The 16663-nt window shown below is 43.9% G+C and overlaps 1 protein-coding gene across 1 annotated transcript in view; it reads right to left on the reverse strand.

Moving 5' to 3' along the window:
- Window positions 1-408: 408 nt before the first annotated feature.
- LOC120932202 (lateral signaling target protein 2 homolog) overlaps window positions 409-16663 on the reverse strand; it is a 71356-nt gene continuing 55101 nt past the window's right edge. The window contains exons 8-13 of the mRNA XM_040344424.1: window positions 15827-16195; window positions 13810-13889; window positions 13307-13408; window positions 11269-11349; window positions 9464-9567; window positions 409-2502 (exon numbers count right to left, since the gene is read on the reverse strand). Coding sequence (XP_040200358.1) covers window positions 2362-2502; window positions 9464-9567; window positions 11269-11349; window positions 13307-13408; window positions 13810-13889; window positions 15827-16195 — 877 coding nt within the window. The 3' untranslated portion in view covers window positions 409-2361. The remainder of the gene's footprint in view (window positions 2503-9463; window positions 9568-11268; window positions 11350-13306; window positions 13409-13809; window positions 13890-15826; window positions 16196-16663) is intronic.

A 16663-nucleotide genomic window follows, 5' to 3' on the forward strand; every position in this document is an offset into this window, starting at 1 on the left:
AGTCTTCAAGTCCTGATCATGTGCTTCTATTTAATATGAAATCCTTGAAATAGTAGCCAGACTATAGAAAATGTCCTTGGAGACTGGGAACAGCACAGATAGTAGGGATATATATATATATATATATATATATATATATATATATATATATATATATATATATATATATATATATATATATATATATATATATATATATATATATATATATATATATATCCCATTATTAAAAAACAGTCACATCTGCAGCACAATAAAATCCATTGAATACAACGAAGGGGAACAAGAGGTTCATCTTAAGCCAATGAGCGACTAAACCCCCTGTTTATTGTAGACCTAGAATCATTAGTTTACCTGAATAGATTCTCTTAACGAGGCTTATGATCTCAATATCAAAAATGATACAAGTTTTGAAATACCGGGGTTGTGGAGGAAATTCTAGTCCAAAATTCCTCTATAACACATTTATATAAATATTTGTACAAGTCTGTAGCAGAATTAAATGTAAACGTATGCTCAATCCGCCAGATACAGTACCAGTATAGGGCAAGATGAGTGTCTTTAGTAATATCCTAAACATCTCTCTTGGAGGAAGAAAGAATAAGCAAGAAAAGATACAAAACCTATGAACAATGACACAGATAATCAAAAGTATACATTGCATACAGTTCATGTTTGATCAGCTACCCTGAACATTATCAGTGTATCCGAGGAAAGACTTTTCAAAGCATCCAATTCCTCTTTTAGCTCTTTCATACTGTTCTCACTGAAGAGAAAGGAGAATCAGTTTGCCAGACAATCCTCCCCCCACCCCTCCCTCCCCCATCTACATTGATACATAAGGACATTTTAATTTGCATAGGTCAGTTATTTTTTTCTCAATTCATATTCTATTAACCAATAAGTGTTGGCAAACATATGTACATAGGCAACGTATAGTAGCTGCAGCTTTCACATATACCTACATTATAGATCCCAAGGTGTAACTAAAGTAGCTTTTTTTCTGATGATATTTTGTACAGATCAGGGAAAGGTTAAGGCCTCTTTTGTCTTTGACCCTGCCGGGGAGACTTTCCATTACACATGGAGACCAAACCTAGTACAGCCCAATCCACTCACCACCATACCTTATTCACCTTACTGGCAATGTATGGTCAGTGGTGATCGTATTACAGCACGCCAAATGCTAAACCTAAAAATCTAGGCAGTTGAGATTTTATTATAAAGTGAAGGAAAAAATGAACTTTGTGTATCACTTCTTTTCTTTATTTTTTGGGATGGCGTACCATATTGTGGTGGGCGGTCTTAACTGTTCGTTTGTATACTATATGTGTTTTTGAAACTATACTCATGTTCTTTATAATGAAACCTCAAACTTTTTAAAGCCTAACTTAAAAAAAAAAAAAAAAAAACACAACACAGGAGAATGTACTTTAATATGAAGTGTCCTACCTGCTGGGGCTGGCTTCCCTCTGCCCACCCCTCATACCCCATGCAGTCGTAATCTTCCAGTGCTGCAGGAGTTATGTCACAGGTGAATGAAAAGCAAAGGAGGCGGACCTTTTATTCTCCCATTTATCCTCCATTCATACATATTTTTTTCATTCGTGGAAGCAATAGTACAGTTTTTACAAATGAAGGAGGGAAGCGGAGAGGGCAAGCATAGTTGGCACTCTTGAGGGCCTGTGAGAGGTCCCTCAGCTCTTTTAACCCTGCAGCAATTCAAGATTATGGCTGTGGGGTATGGGAGATGGACAGAGGATTTCAAATATGCAAGCAAGTACCAGCACAGGTGACACTTCAGAATATATACTTTTTTTTTTTACGTTTTACCTCAACTTGGGCTTTAAAATTTGAGGTTCAATATTTGATGTGCTGGCTATTTAAATATGCAATACAATCCCATTCTACAGTTCTTCCATGGACATCCTTTCTCTGTGACCTTTTTAACGAGGACAAGCAGGAAGAGAAATCCTGCCCAAGGGGGTGCAGAAGGCAATTAAAACAAAGACAACATTTCCAAGCCATTCCAATACTGTAAATTGAATAAAAAAAAATAAAAAATTTGGCCTGGAGTTTTGCCTTCTGATTTAGGAAGCCAAAAATTAGAAGAAATTCACCCTATCGTAAAACCATACAACTTATAGCTGTGGGGGTGTTAAAATGGATCCCTGTTTGATTAGAACTTGCAGCAAAAAATTTCCTACACAAGTAGGATGTAGAAAAAAAAAAAAAAAAAAAAACAACAGTCCTGTCTGTGTGCTATACAATCCCAGATTACATGGGCCACACAAAACACCATGTAATAAGGAGGAGGTTGTCATTGAAATGCGTTTCGAAACCACTTCTTCTCTGTTGATGTCAGGATAGGTGCTGGTCTTCTGTGACCCGATCCTGGGGATTGCAGTGCACATGATAGCAATGAGAGCAAACCCGAACAGGCTGAGCATTGGGGACATGAGGCAGAGAGGATGAATAACCTGAGCAGCGGGAACAGAATATCTACAAGGAGAAAAATAGAAATAACATGAAAGTCCATACATAACATTTAAAGATCCTTTTATGTATATAGGATTTTAACCTTGAGATAATAGCACAACATGGCACTTCCTGTGTATTTTAGCATAAACAAAATATAAAAATAAAACAGGCTTTAATACTGTCACTAGGCAGAAAAAAATACAGTGGGTATAGAAAAGAATAACCCCCTTCTGACCACCTTAAAAAACACACCCTAAAGATACTGAGGCCACATAGAAAAACGTGTTATGGTCAGGGGAGTCTAAAATCTAATTTTGCCTCAACACTAAAGGCTATGTCCGGTGGAAATCCAATACAAGTCACCTTCCAAACACCATTCCTACAGTAAAGTATGGAGGTGGCAATATCCTGTTATGGAGGTGTTTTTCTGCATCGGGGACTGGAGCACTTGTCAGGATAGAAGAAAAATGGATGGAGCAAAATGCTGTCAAATTCTTGAGGAAAATCTGCTGCCCTCTGCCAGAAAGTTGTCAATGAGAAGATTTACCTTCCAACATGACAATGACTGAAAGCATACAGCAAAAATGACCACACAGTGGCTGAAGGAGGAAAGAGTGATTGTCCTTGCATGGCTTAGTCAGAGCCCAGACTTAAATCCCATTGAAAATCTGTGGAATGAGCAAGGAAACTGGCAGATTGCTTGCTCGCTTCCACTCCGCACCAGGTACAAGACAGATCGGGTAACACTCTATCCCATCCCCAAAGTATAGCGGACGCATTCGCTGAATTCTATGCAGACCTGTACAATAGACCGGAAATTCCCCACAACCGACAAAGAACTGACTCTGGTCATTAAGGCCTTACCTGCCCACAAGTCCCCAGGCTCGGACGGGTTGCCGTACGAATATTACAAGACATTTCTCCCCATACTCCTCCCATGCATGACCAAGCTTTTCAATGCATTCCTTCAGCAGACCCCTATTCCGTCGGACATGCAACGCTCTTACATTACCCTGATCCCCAAACCCGACAAAGACCCCTCACTATGCGCCAGTTACAGGCCGATAGCCCTGCTAAACTCTGACCTCAAGATTTTCACAAAGGTCCTCTCGCTCCGCCTAAATGTAGTCTTACCCTCCTTGGTCCATAAAAGACCAGGTGGGCTGTCCCCCCTCCGCCAAGCGGGGGACAACACAAGAAAAGTAATTAATCTTATTGATGTGGCGGGCAGGGAGGGCTCGGAGTCTTTGCTCCTGAGCCTAGACGCAGAAAAGGCGTTTGACCGCCTTGGCTGGCCCTTCATGCTTGCCACATTGAGACACATGGGGTTCAGGGGACCTTTTCTCCAGGCGGTCCTGCACCTTTATACCAACCCAGTCTCGCAGGTGAAGACCCCTTTCGCTACCTCGTCCACCTTTCCCCGTCACCAATGGGACCCGTCAATGGTGCCCGCTTTCCCCCCTTCTTTTTGCCCTCTGCGTCGAACCCCTGGCGGCGATGATTCGCGGCAACCCGAGCATTCGGGGAATTCCAGTGAAAGGGAGGGAGTTTAAAATCTCCCTCTTTGCCGATGATATTATTCTCACCCTAACACACCCTCGCATCTCCCTGCTTAACCTCTACGCGGAACTTGAACGCTACGGGGCCCTTTCGGGATACAAAACTAAACACCTCCAAGTCTATGGCCATGCCGCTTAATTTGCCCGAATTGGAGATCCTCCATCTGCAGTCAGTTTTCCAGTACCACTGGGAGCGAGCCTCCTTTAAATACCTGGGGGTCCAACTGATCCCGACTTTTGCTTCTTTATACCAGGCCAACTTCCCTCCTCTTTACAGTTCGATCAGGTGGTTAATCCTTAAATGGAAACCCCAGCAGATATCCCTCCTGGGCCAGATAGCGGCTGTTAAAATGGTGATTCTCCCTAAATTGTTGTACCTCTTCCAGACTCTACCTGTCCCAGTCCCCTATGCTCACTTGCGCGCCCCCTGCAGGCGGATCTCCTCCGCCATGTGTGGAACTACAAGCGCCACAGGATCCCACGCTCGGTCATGACGGCTGCGCGGACTGAGGGAGGCCTGGCGTTCCCCGACCTGGTTAAATATTACCAAGCATCCCAATTGTGGGCGATAGTATCGTGGTTTCCCCAGAGGTCCTACAACAAGTGGAACGCGAATGTGGAGGTCGAGCCCGGACGGTTACTAGGCTCTATGCAGCACCTCCGACGTCTATGGAAAAGGCTGGCTCATGACTATAAACTTAAGTCTGATAGCTCTCTGCTGACCTCCTTTCTCTATAACACCAGAATCCCAACGAGTCTCACCCACCCGATGTCATGGTCCTGGGTCTCGCAAAATCTTTTTCATTTCGGACATCTGGTGGACCCCAGGACTTGCACCCTGCACTCCTTCACTGACCTCCAAGCCAAACATGACCTCCCACGACAGGCCTTCTTCAGCTATTTACAGATCCGCCACTATGCCCACGCAATAGCCCCCCGTTCCCAATTATCGAAACTATCCACATTTGAGCATATCATACTCGAGGGCACAGCACGTAGGGGCCTAATATCAGATATATACCAAATCTTGAACAAGTACTCCATACAAGACAGAGGTAAACACGCTTACATGCTTCGCTGGGAGAGGTGATTTTGGAGGAGGCATGGGGGACGGTCTGGAGGCAGGCGGCCAAAAGTTCTATATGTACTCTTTACAGGGAAAACACGTACAAAGTGCTTTTCTTTTGGTACCTGACTCCGGACGTACTCCACAGGATTTACCCTTCTGCCTCCGCTGCTGGCGCTGTAACCAATCCCGTGGGCACTCTGTTCCACATATATTGGACCTGCCCCCTGATTGTCCCGTTTTGGACTCTGACACTGGAGCTCCTATCCCGCCTCTTTGAGGTGCCCATACCCCTCTCCCCGAAGCGGTTTCTTCTGGGCCTTTCTCAAACTTAGACATATTCTTACAGCTGTGAGGTGCTTGATAGCTCTCCACTGGAAGAAGCCACTACCCCCATCCCAAGAGGCCCTCTATGCCAGGGTCAAGGATGTAGAACTCATGGAAAAGATGACAGCCAGGATTCGGGACAGGTTGAACGACCGTGACCTGGTCTGGGAGAGGTGGCATGCCAGGGAGGACCTGCCGTGAGCCGACAACCAGAATACCGAGGTACATTGCCATCTCCACTCTTCTAGCCTGCCCCCCCCCTCTTTCTCTCTTTTTCCTTTTCTTGTTTTCCCTTCTCTTTGATTCTTAGATATTATAGATGTTACCAAGTGTATGAATAACCATGAAACTACTATGGCACGGTCCTATACCACTTGACTCTATTGAGATTTTTCAGGGGCCGGTGGTGGAGAGTGGGGGTGTTGGTCCCTCCTCTTTCCTATGCCGGCCCAGCCTCGGACTGGCGCTTGCACTTATTGTTGAAATTTTGTACTCTCTCCAACGTTTGCAATGCTTTTATGTTTTGTATTGAACTTTTACAAAATAAAAAATTGTTATTTGAAGACTGCAGTCCACAAACAGTCACCACTAAATTTAACTGAACTTGAGCAGTTCTCCAAAGAAGAACAGGCAAATATGGCAAAGTCTAAATGTGCAACGTTAGTAGCGACATATCCCAACAGACTAAAGGCTGTAATTAAAGCAAAAGATGGTTCAACAAAATATTGACACAAGGGGGTGATCCCTTTTGCAACACTGATTCTGTTTAACTGCTTGTCAAATGACACCGTATGTTGTGGTCATTCAGGTGCTTATCTAATAGTTTTTTTAAACCATCGATGATTCCCACTGAAACCACCACCACCTGTGGAAGGGAATTCCACATCCTTGCCTCTCTTACAGTAACGAATCCTCTACGCAGTTATAGTTAAACTCTTTTCTTCTCATTTTAATGAGTGGCCACATGTCTTATTAAACTCCCTTCCACTGAAAAGTTTTATCCCTATTGTGGGGTCACCAGTATGGTATTTGTAAATTAAATTATATCCACTCTCAAGCGTCTCTTTGCCAGAGAATAAGTGCAGTGCGCGTAACCTTTCCTCATAACCAATATCCTCCAGTCCCTTTATTAGTTTTGTGACCATTCTCTGTAGCAATCTCTCCATGTTCATTGTTCCTAAGATTTTACCCCAATTAATATCTTCTAGCAAGGTCCGTAGTTTAGGGAAGTTGGCTCTTTTGAAATTCAGTGTCTTTGTATTCCCCTTATGTTTCCCATTTGTGTGATTTATACTGAAGCTAATTGACCTGTCATAGTTGTTTCCTAAATTGCCCCTTGTTTCCACATCCATGATCATGTCTGTATTGTTGGTAATCAGTATGTTTAGTAACACTTTGTTCCTTGTTGGCACGTCCACCATCTGACCCATGAAATTGTCCTGCAAGACATTTAGGAACTGGCGAGCCTTGGACAAATGCACGGTTGCTTCCTGCCAAGTCTATGTCTGGATAATTAAAATTCCCCATTAGGACACGTCCCATCCTTGCCACTAATCCAAGCAGGGCTGTATTTTGGCCTAGGCCGACAAGGCCCAGGCCTAGGGCGGCATTTTGCGGGGGGCGGCGCCCCTTTTGCACAAAGACATTACCCCGACCCTTCCTCCCAAGTCCCGGCTCACATACAGCCTCCCGTGTGCACACACGCAGCGTCGGCATCCACCACCCAGAGCCACTGAGGTGTCTGACCAGTGCTGCGTTATCTGCAGCCTTTGCGTGCTGCGCTGGGGTCTGGGAGCCTGGATGTGTCTTCTTCAGACGTCCCGCCCACTGCTTAACCATGCAGCGTGACATCCAGGCCAGACTCATGTAGGAGGACACCGTTGTAAGTGGAGAGTGGGGAGCCTGACTGTATGGCAGCCAAGGAGTGAGTGTATGGGAGAGGGTGGAAGGCTGTGCAGTCTTTGTGCTGTGTTTGGAGGACTGGTGGCAGCCTGTTTTTGCTGGGACTTGTAGTGCACTGTGGGGGACGAGATATGGCAGCCTTCTATGCTGGGACCTGAGTGCACTCTGGGGGGGGCTGACATACGACAGCCTCCTATGCTGGGACTTGTAGTGCCTTAGACTGTGGGGGGACTGAGGAATCCTCATCCCCCCCACTAAAGGCACTACAAGTCCCAGCAGAGTGGGCTGCCATTCTTCCATCCCCTGTAGTCTAGGGCACTACAAGTCCCAGCATAGGAGGCTGTCATATCTCAGCCCCCCAGAGTGCACTACAAGTCCCAGCAGAGCAGGCTGCCATATCTCAGCGCCTCCCCCACCCAGAGTGCACTACAAGTCCCAGCAGAGCAGGCTGCTCTTACAGAACAGGAGAAAGAGCTGGGGGGGGGGGGTGTACTGGGAGGGCAGAGAAGGAGGCACAGGTTTGAGATGAGGGGGGATTTTTTTCTGAACGTGAGGATTTATGCTGGAAGGGGGAGATGGGGGAGGATTTGTGCCGAGAGATGTAATTTATGCTGGGAGGGGGAGGATTTGTGAGGGGAGGGGGGATTTATGCTGAGAAAGGGGAGGTTAAGGCAAGGGTTTGTGCTGAGAAGGGGGATTTTCACTGGAAGGGGTTATATGAGGGTGAGGATTTGTGCTGAAAGGGAGTATTTTTGTTGCTAGGGGGAGATGGAGGGGTGTGGTTTACAGATGATAGGGCGGGTCTTAAATAGGAAGGGGTGCAGCTTTTACAGGAAGGGTGGGTCGTATTTAAATTAGGGGGTGCATGAATTTAGTCAGGCCTAGGGCAGCACAAAACCTAAATACACCACTGAATCCAAGTTGTAATAGGAGGTCCGTCTCCCCCTTCTCCCCCAGGCTAGGCCTATAGCATACTCCCAGTATTACTTTCCCCTTAGTTTCCTCCTTTGGAGCTCTACTCATAAGGATTCCACCTTCTCCCTAGCTCCCTGTGATAAAGGGAATACCCTTGAATGGTTTTCCAGCCAATCATGAGAGCTGTTGAACCAAGTCTCTAAAACTCCCACAAAATCGAAATTCTCCTCATTCAACAGTATCTCTAGTTCACCCATCTTGTCCGCCAGGCTCCTGGCATTGGTGAACATGCCACGTAGTTTAGACCAGTCACATACGGTCTTCTTATTGGGTGTTCCGAGGTTGCAATTTGGACTTGTTACTATACTTATCTCGGGTTTATGTGCTTTAGTCAACCTACCACTAATGCCCCAAATACTACCCTCTGGAATGTTCCGCGCTGACCATCTCTACCTCTGGACCCCTGCTAAAGATTCTTTTTTTTTCCCCCAAGTCGATATGGGTAATGTTCCACTTTCAGTAGTTTCATTTTATACATTCATAAAATTCCCTTTTCATTAGCATGAAACCCACCACTACCAATTTGCACATAAGGTTACTAATTCCCTATGAGCATATAGCTTCTTTACCATTTTAACTCATCTGTAGGTTTGTCTGAGGTCCTGGTTCATTTTTAGGAACTTTTGTCAGACAAATAAGTTGTATCGATATATATTACATTTGTGGACCTGTAAAAGGCCCTGTCCTGTACACAATGGTGAAATGGAGTTGCAACACTAATCTGGATAGCTGCATCACTGCACAGGAATTGCACCATCAGTATGCCAGTTACAGTCCATTTTTATTTTATTGTGGGGTGCTATGAAGCTTAGATAATGTTGTCCAAGTACACAAATAATATTTGCGCATTGAGTTATGGCAAGTGCCTCCACAAGTAGCAAAAGAGTGTGGCCATGCCTCATTTTGGCATACTGGTATAGGGACCTTTAGTAGAGACTGGAATTTACAAAATGTTGACTCCACACAAGAAATACGCCTGACCTTCCCACATTATCCCAACCATTCCACCCTACATTGGATTATACAGCAAAAATGCAGACACTATAAAAAGGAAAAATACCCTGCAACCAAATTGTGTGAAAAAGCATCAATTTGTTTTTATAGGCAAAGCGAATTAAACATATACTCAGTATAAAAATATATACATCTTTACCTTTCCACAACTACGACAGTGATGCCGTCTACGTAAAAGTGTAAAGGGTGCATAACAACTCATGCATTGAGTACTGGCGCTGTCAGGGATCCATTCTGGAGTCACTAGAAGGAAAATAAAACAAGCATGCATATCGTTAGTACAGATTTGGGGGCTGGATAAGGAAGTAGCAAGAGGCATCCCATTGGACAGACTCTGGAAACGGGACTTTGTAGGTGCAGGTGAAGGGCAGTTTTAGTAAAGCGGCAAAAGTAGTCCGATGTATCAGGACTAGAATTTTTTTTTTTTAAGCTCACGCGTGGCGTTGGGTATCTCCCGAGTTCAGATTAACTGTTATGCTCCTCTGCCCAGCACTGCTTAGTTTAACTCACAGATACTTGAATCATTTACTGAGCTTCTTTTTTTATTTCTATTCCTAGCCTACAGTATGTTCCAATTAAGCTGGTATCATGACCACTGCCCCAGATTTCCTGTCTTGGGGTGGCAGCATTCTATGGAGCTAATCTTGCATGCAGGGACTACAGCTGTCTCTCTACACTGTGTGCATCAAATGAAACGTACAGCCCTACAGCTTAGGATGGCAAGGCACTCCCCTGATACGCCCCCCCATCTCCAAGCTAACAAACTGGCTAGTGATTGCACGGTTCACTAGTAACTATTTGTGAATACTGGCAGAGCAGGAGCCAACAGCAGTAAAAAAGAGGCGCCAGACTAGATGCAGTATGTTAAGAAAGTTACAGTTATTAAAAGCAAAACAAGTGAAAAACTCACATCTTAGTAGTTAAAAACAGGCTTGTAAGGAATCATTCCAGTCAGGCCCCAAGGCTCTCGAGTGGTATTAGTGGATTGGGAACATTCGATGGTGCACCTGTTAAGTTGGAGGGTGATGAAAAGCAGCCAGCCATCACATGAACCAGCTTGTAACGCAAGATGGCGACGTACAGGATGTGATGTCACTTGGGAGGCTGTGCTGACGTCAGGAGCGGTAACGCATTTTGTATCTTTGGCTTCTTCTTCAGACCTGATAGGTTGACAAAGACATCAAATATAGAGGCACTCATCAGCAGGGCAGACCAGAAGAGTCTTTGGAGCACCCTGCTGATAAGTGCCCCTATATTAGGCTGAAGTCTTTGTCAGCCTATCAGGTCTGAAGAAGCAGAAGCTTCAAAACGCGTTACCGCCCTGATGTCAGCACGGCCTCCTGAGTGACATCACATCCTGTCCAGCACCATCTTGCATTACTCGCTGGTTCATGTCATGGCCAGCTACTTTCCATCACCCTGCAGCTTCACAGGCGCACCATCGGATGTCACCAATCTACTAGGACCACTCGCGGGATCCTTAGGACTCACTGAAATGATTCCTTACATGCCTGTTTTTAACTACCAAGATGTGAATTGCCACTTGTCGTTTTGCTTTTAATTGAACCATCTTAACATACTGCACTTAGTCTGGTGCCCCTGTGTGTTCCCTTTTGATAGTTTTGCTTCCCTCCAAGGGTGCTGCCACTGGTTCTTGACATGGCAAATCCGCAACTATGGACATTTGCAAAATGTATTACTGTGTTTATTATATGGTTTGATCATGGTTAATCCTTTTAGTGCCGCTATTTTGTTTTACGAATAGGTTTTATCCTGTGAAGCATTGATATCACTCCCACAAATACAAAAAAGGTAGGTGAACGTGAAAGGCGCAGTCTGAAATGTAAATATTAAATCTTGCTTTGTAAATGGGGCTGGTCCTCCTTGCCCTTTTCAGCCATGACCGAAGGTAGATTACGGCAAGCTACTTCTCTGAAAACATACCCACAGAAGTGCTACTGGTCTGCTGCTCCAAGTTCCGACAAACTGAACAGTCTGGCAAACGCGAGGCATCTTCAGCTGTGCCTAGGAAAAAATATGGAATCTAGGTCATTTTTCCACTCCTATTCTCTCAAGAGGCATTTTTACAGCTGCCACTAAGACTTGTAGGGAATTTTTTTTTTGCGAAGACAGAGAGAGACAGAGACCTATATATATACACACACACACACACACACACACACACACACACACACACGGGCGCGACAAATCCCGGTCGCCAGGGCGACTAGAAATAGCGTCCTGGCGACTTGGCTTGGAAGGTGGGCATGTCCCCAGCTCTTCCTTGTGTGAGCTGGCGCCATCTGGTGGTGGCCGTTGGCATTACAATTTAAGCATTACAAGTTAAAAAGCAATTCTAATGTAATTTTTCACTGCCATCTTCTTCCCTCTAATTAGAACCCCCAAACATTATATATATTTTTTATCCTAACACCCTAGAGAATAAAATGGCAATCGTTGCAATACTTTGTCACGCCGTATTTGCGCAGCGGTCTTACAAGCGCACTTTTTTGGGAAAAAAAATTACAATTTTTTTAATTAAAAAATAAGACAACAGTAAAGTTATCCATTTTTTTTTGTAATACTATGAAAGATAATGTTACGCCGAGTAAATTCATACCCAACATGTCACGCTTCAAAATTGCGTCCGCTCGTGGAATGCCGACAAACTTTTACCCTTTAAAATCTTCATAGGCGACGTTTAAAAAAAAAAAATCTACAGGTTGCATGTTTTGAGTTATAGAGGAGGTATAGGGCTAGAATTATTGCTCTCGCTCTACCAATCGCGGGAATACCTCACATGCATGGTTTAAACACCGTTTACATATGCAGGCGCTGCTCACGTACGTATTCGCTTCTGCGCGCAAGCTCGTCGGGACGGGGTGGGTTTTCTGGCTCCTAACTTTTTTAGCTGGCTCCTAGATTCCAAGCAAATTTGTCAAACCCTGATATACACACACACACCCCCCCCCCCCCCCCTACAGTCTCACATTCTCTAAAGCTACCCAAAGAAGTAAGCTTGTCAAGCCGATTTGGTCTTAAATGGGCAGTTGAGAAACTAACACCACCTGTCTAAGGGTGCCTTAACGTGATACTAAATAGTATCAATTATATCTCCCTCCTAGTTCACTATATGAATGATGGCAATGTAATTATTTAATAAAAAAAAATACATACAAGCACCCTTTATCCTAATTGATCTATAGCTGTCACATGACCCAGATCTTTCCCAGCCTGTCTGCAGGCAAAAATAAGCAGAAGTAACTTCTAGTCTTCTTCTGCTGGTCACAAGTTGAAAAAAATAAAATAAAACAAAGTTAAAATTGTCATAGAAATATATATTTGAAATCAAATCTGTTATTTTTGTCAATAACATGGTGTGGGCGGATTTCTGTCATTCACAGCTGCTTGTGTCACGCCCGCCAGCCTGTGTCTTAAACCTCCATTAATCTACATGTAATATGCATGGAAAAGGAGGGTGGGAGTGGGCTGTCATTTACCACTGTGTATACATCCACGTGTGACTCTATATTCACATGGGCTGCTCAGATGTCATTAGGAAGGAAATGCTTAGCAAAGAAACTCACTAAAAACAGAGCATGCGCAGAGCTGCCAACACTGCTGTGCAAAATCCCTAGCTGAATTGGGGACATGGACAGAAGAGGGAGACAGAGAACAGCAGGATCAACCAGGTTTTTGCAGAATACAGAAAACAAATCTCATAGTGACCGAGTATGAACAGCACGTAATACAACATTTATTGATAGTCTTTTATGATGTGGGTAGTAACATTTTAACAGAAATGTTAACAGAATAGTATATTATAGGGCTAAAAGGATTCATTACCACTGCCTTCTGCATGCTTTACACACACAAAAGAAAAAAACACAGTATTTATAAACACCCACAGACATTTTTATGATCACTTTACTAACTAGCAATAGGACAGCAGCAGTACAATTTATTGGGGTTCATAACTTACTTTCTGTTTCCTGCTGTTGCCTTGAACTCACAGCTTCAAACACGGTTTTCAGAATCACACGCAAGTCACTTGCAAAGTTGGTTTGTAGCTGATCAGCAACACCTGTAAAACACAGCATTCTAATCAACCAACCAATACCCCATAGTTGCATGCAAAAGGCTGCAGTCACACTAGTGTAGCATGTGAATGCACACAAAATGCACAGATAATGGCACCCTCAAATGCGAAACCAAGATGCATGTTTTTACACATGGCTTGAAGCTAAAAAGGTGCATGGGCTCATTTGTCACAAGCAGGGCAAACCATTGAAATTAAGTGGTTGCCCTATGCTTTACACCCAGCATTGTACACAAAAAAAAAAAACAACATGCATGTGTGCGACGCATTACATAGTGTGAATAGGGGCAAACAAAGGCAAAAATAGCTCCGCAAAAACGACAGCTTAAAGCAGATTGGTAAACGGTTATTCCAGACATTCCATAAAATGAGGTCCAATGACTCACCAGCAATACATACAAAGAGGCGGTGCAGCATGTCACCGTCACTGCGATACCGGGACCGCACATCTTGGAATCTTGTTTTTCTAAACACAAGTCAAAATAATGAAGGGATTCAGCATCATAAGTTTAGGTACATTCCCAAACAAGCATATATGGCATACCTTAAGTAAACATTTTTAATATAAACCTAAGACAGGCAGGACTTTAACCACTTAAGGACCAGCCCATGTACATATACGTCCACAATATGGCACGTACAGGCACATGGGCGTATGGGTACGTCCTCCCCTATTAGCGGGTGGGGGGTCCGATCGGGACCCCCCCCCGCTACATGCGGAGGTCGGGTCCGCTCGGGGAGCGATCCGGGACCACGGCGCGGCTATTTGTTTATAGCCGCTCCGTCGCGATCGCTCCCCGGAGCTGAAGAACGAGGAGAGCCGTGTGTAAACACGGCTTCCCCGTCCTTCACTATGGCGGCGCATCGATCGCGTCATTCCCTTTATAGGGAAGACACGATCGATGACGTCATTCCTACAGCCACACCCCCAAACAGTTGTAAACACATACACAGTGATCCCTAACTCCTACAGCGCCGCCTGTGGTTAACTCCCAAACTGCAACTGTCATTTTCACAATAAAGAATGCAATTTAAATGCATTTTTTGCTGTGAAAATGACAATGGTCCCAAAAATGTGTCAAAATTGTCCGAAGTGTCCGCCATAATGTCGCAGTCACGAAAAAAATTGCTGATCGCCGCCATTAGTAGTAAAAAAATAAAAAAAAATAAAAATGCAATAAAACTATCCCCTATTTTGTAAACACTATAAATTTTGCGCAAACCAATCGATAAACGCTTATTGCGATTTTTTTTACTAAAAATAGGTAGAAGAATACGTATCGGCCTAAACTGAGGAAAAAAAATGTTTTTATATATGTTTTTGGGGGATATTTATTACAGCAAAAAGTAAAAAATATTGCTTTTTTTTCAAAATTGTTGCTCTATTTTTGTTTATAGCGCAAAAACTAAAAACCGCAGATGTGATCAAATACCACCAAAAGAAAGCTCTATTTGTGGGGAAAAAAGGACGCCAATTTTGTTTGGGAGCCACGTCGCACGACCGCGCAATTGTCTGTTAAAGCGACGCAGTCCCGAACTGTAAAAACCCCTTGGGTCTTTAGGCTGCATATTGGTCCGGGGCTTAAGTGGTTAAAGGAATTTTTTTTTTGCCTAAAATGGATGTCTGCAAAGTAGACAGACAGAATAGTGTAATGATTCTGTTAAAAAACAAGTAAATACCCATTAAATTCCTTCATCTATATCACCTCCGGCGTTCTGGTTTCTGTTCTCTCATTCACTTCCTGGTTTGCATCGCTCGTTCATGTAAGAACTACATTTCCCAGTATGAGATGCGGCACGCCCAGCAATTCACACCTCCTTGAAGTCTAACACGTAGAGAGCATCCTGCCGCACATATGTAGCTCCCGGGAGGGGGTGAGCTCGTCACTGACCACCGCAGTAAAGCCTCCCTTCACGGTGGTGAGTAACAATCAGACAAGCAGGAAGTGAACAGAACAGAGAAGAAATAGAGCAACTTCTGAGCAAAAACGAACAATGAGGAAGTGAAAAGAGGAATGTCTGCAGGTAAAGGATGCTTATTATGAAAAAAAAATGTTTTCCTTTACAACCCCTTTAACCTGTGCAGGCAGAAACCAATAGATTCTGCACTACTTTTCCAACAATTTTACATTTTCTTATTACTCTACAAATAATTTTTTATACATTTTTTATTATTTGTCGTCACTGCATGATCACAGATATAACAAAAGCACTAAAACAGGGGCCATGATGTACTGTACAAAATGCAGCATAGAGGCTTACAATGCAACGGTCCATCAAGCCCCCAGTCAAAGAAGCAATATAGGGAACTTATGCGTTTGGCATTATATGACAGATGGATTGCATGACTGTACAATAAGAATTCCTAAAAGCACATTTGTCACACCCCCCCCCCCCATTTACCTCAGAGTGTATCTCATATGCATATTGCGGAGTATTTCTAATGGTTTTGTTGCAGGTTGGAGTTTAATATCCTGGCTTGTCCCATTGTCTAAGCCTATTGACATATCCTGAGAACTAACTTCTGTATCACTCATTGCCACGTTACAAGATTCAGAAGTCTCTTGTGGTGACTCCATATCAGTGGTGCTTTGTGGCGAAGGAGTGTCTGCCTCTGATTGTCCTGTCTGGCCATCAAGGTGAATGGAATTGGAGTCAATAGGAGGCGGCAGACTTGATGATAGGTGCACAGAAGGGTCCTCAGACGAAGCAGAGCACAGAGCTCGCTCAAGCGAAAGCAACTCATTCTCGGTTAGTACGCAGAGAAGTTCCCTAGAAAAAATAAAATAAAAAAAAGCACAATATATAATCTAATACTTGGTTAAAGTGTTTCTGCCTTAGGTTACCATCTTTGAAAGGGTAGGGTGAAACTTTCCAGTATACATTTTTAGAGGAATGTGCCATCATCCAGGCAATTCAAATCTGGAGGATAGGGTTACTGAAATGAATCTCTCAGATGAGTATTACAGTTCAGTAGGGTCAGTGGCAACTGTGGCGCTTTGGTGGTATCAAAACTCTGAAGGATTGTTGCATGGCCACCATCAATCAATCAGCGACGACATGACCCCCCCCCCCCCCCCCCCAACAGTAACTTCACTTTTAGCATATCAAAGTATTAATGAATAAGTAAATATGAGGGTTTAGAACAACTTTGTTTCTCCTCTAACCAATTCCCTTTTGGAAGTAGGGTTGCTGGAACCCCTAGGGGGGGGGGGGGGGGGGGTTGGATTTACCATGTAC

The sequence above is a fragment of the Rana temporaria genome, chromosome 3 (genome assembly GCF_905171775.1).
Source record: "Rana temporaria chromosome 3, aRanTem1.1, whole genome shotgun sequence".
NCBI classification, from domain to species: Eukaryota; Metazoa; Chordata; class Amphibia; order Anura; family Ranidae; genus Rana; species Rana temporaria.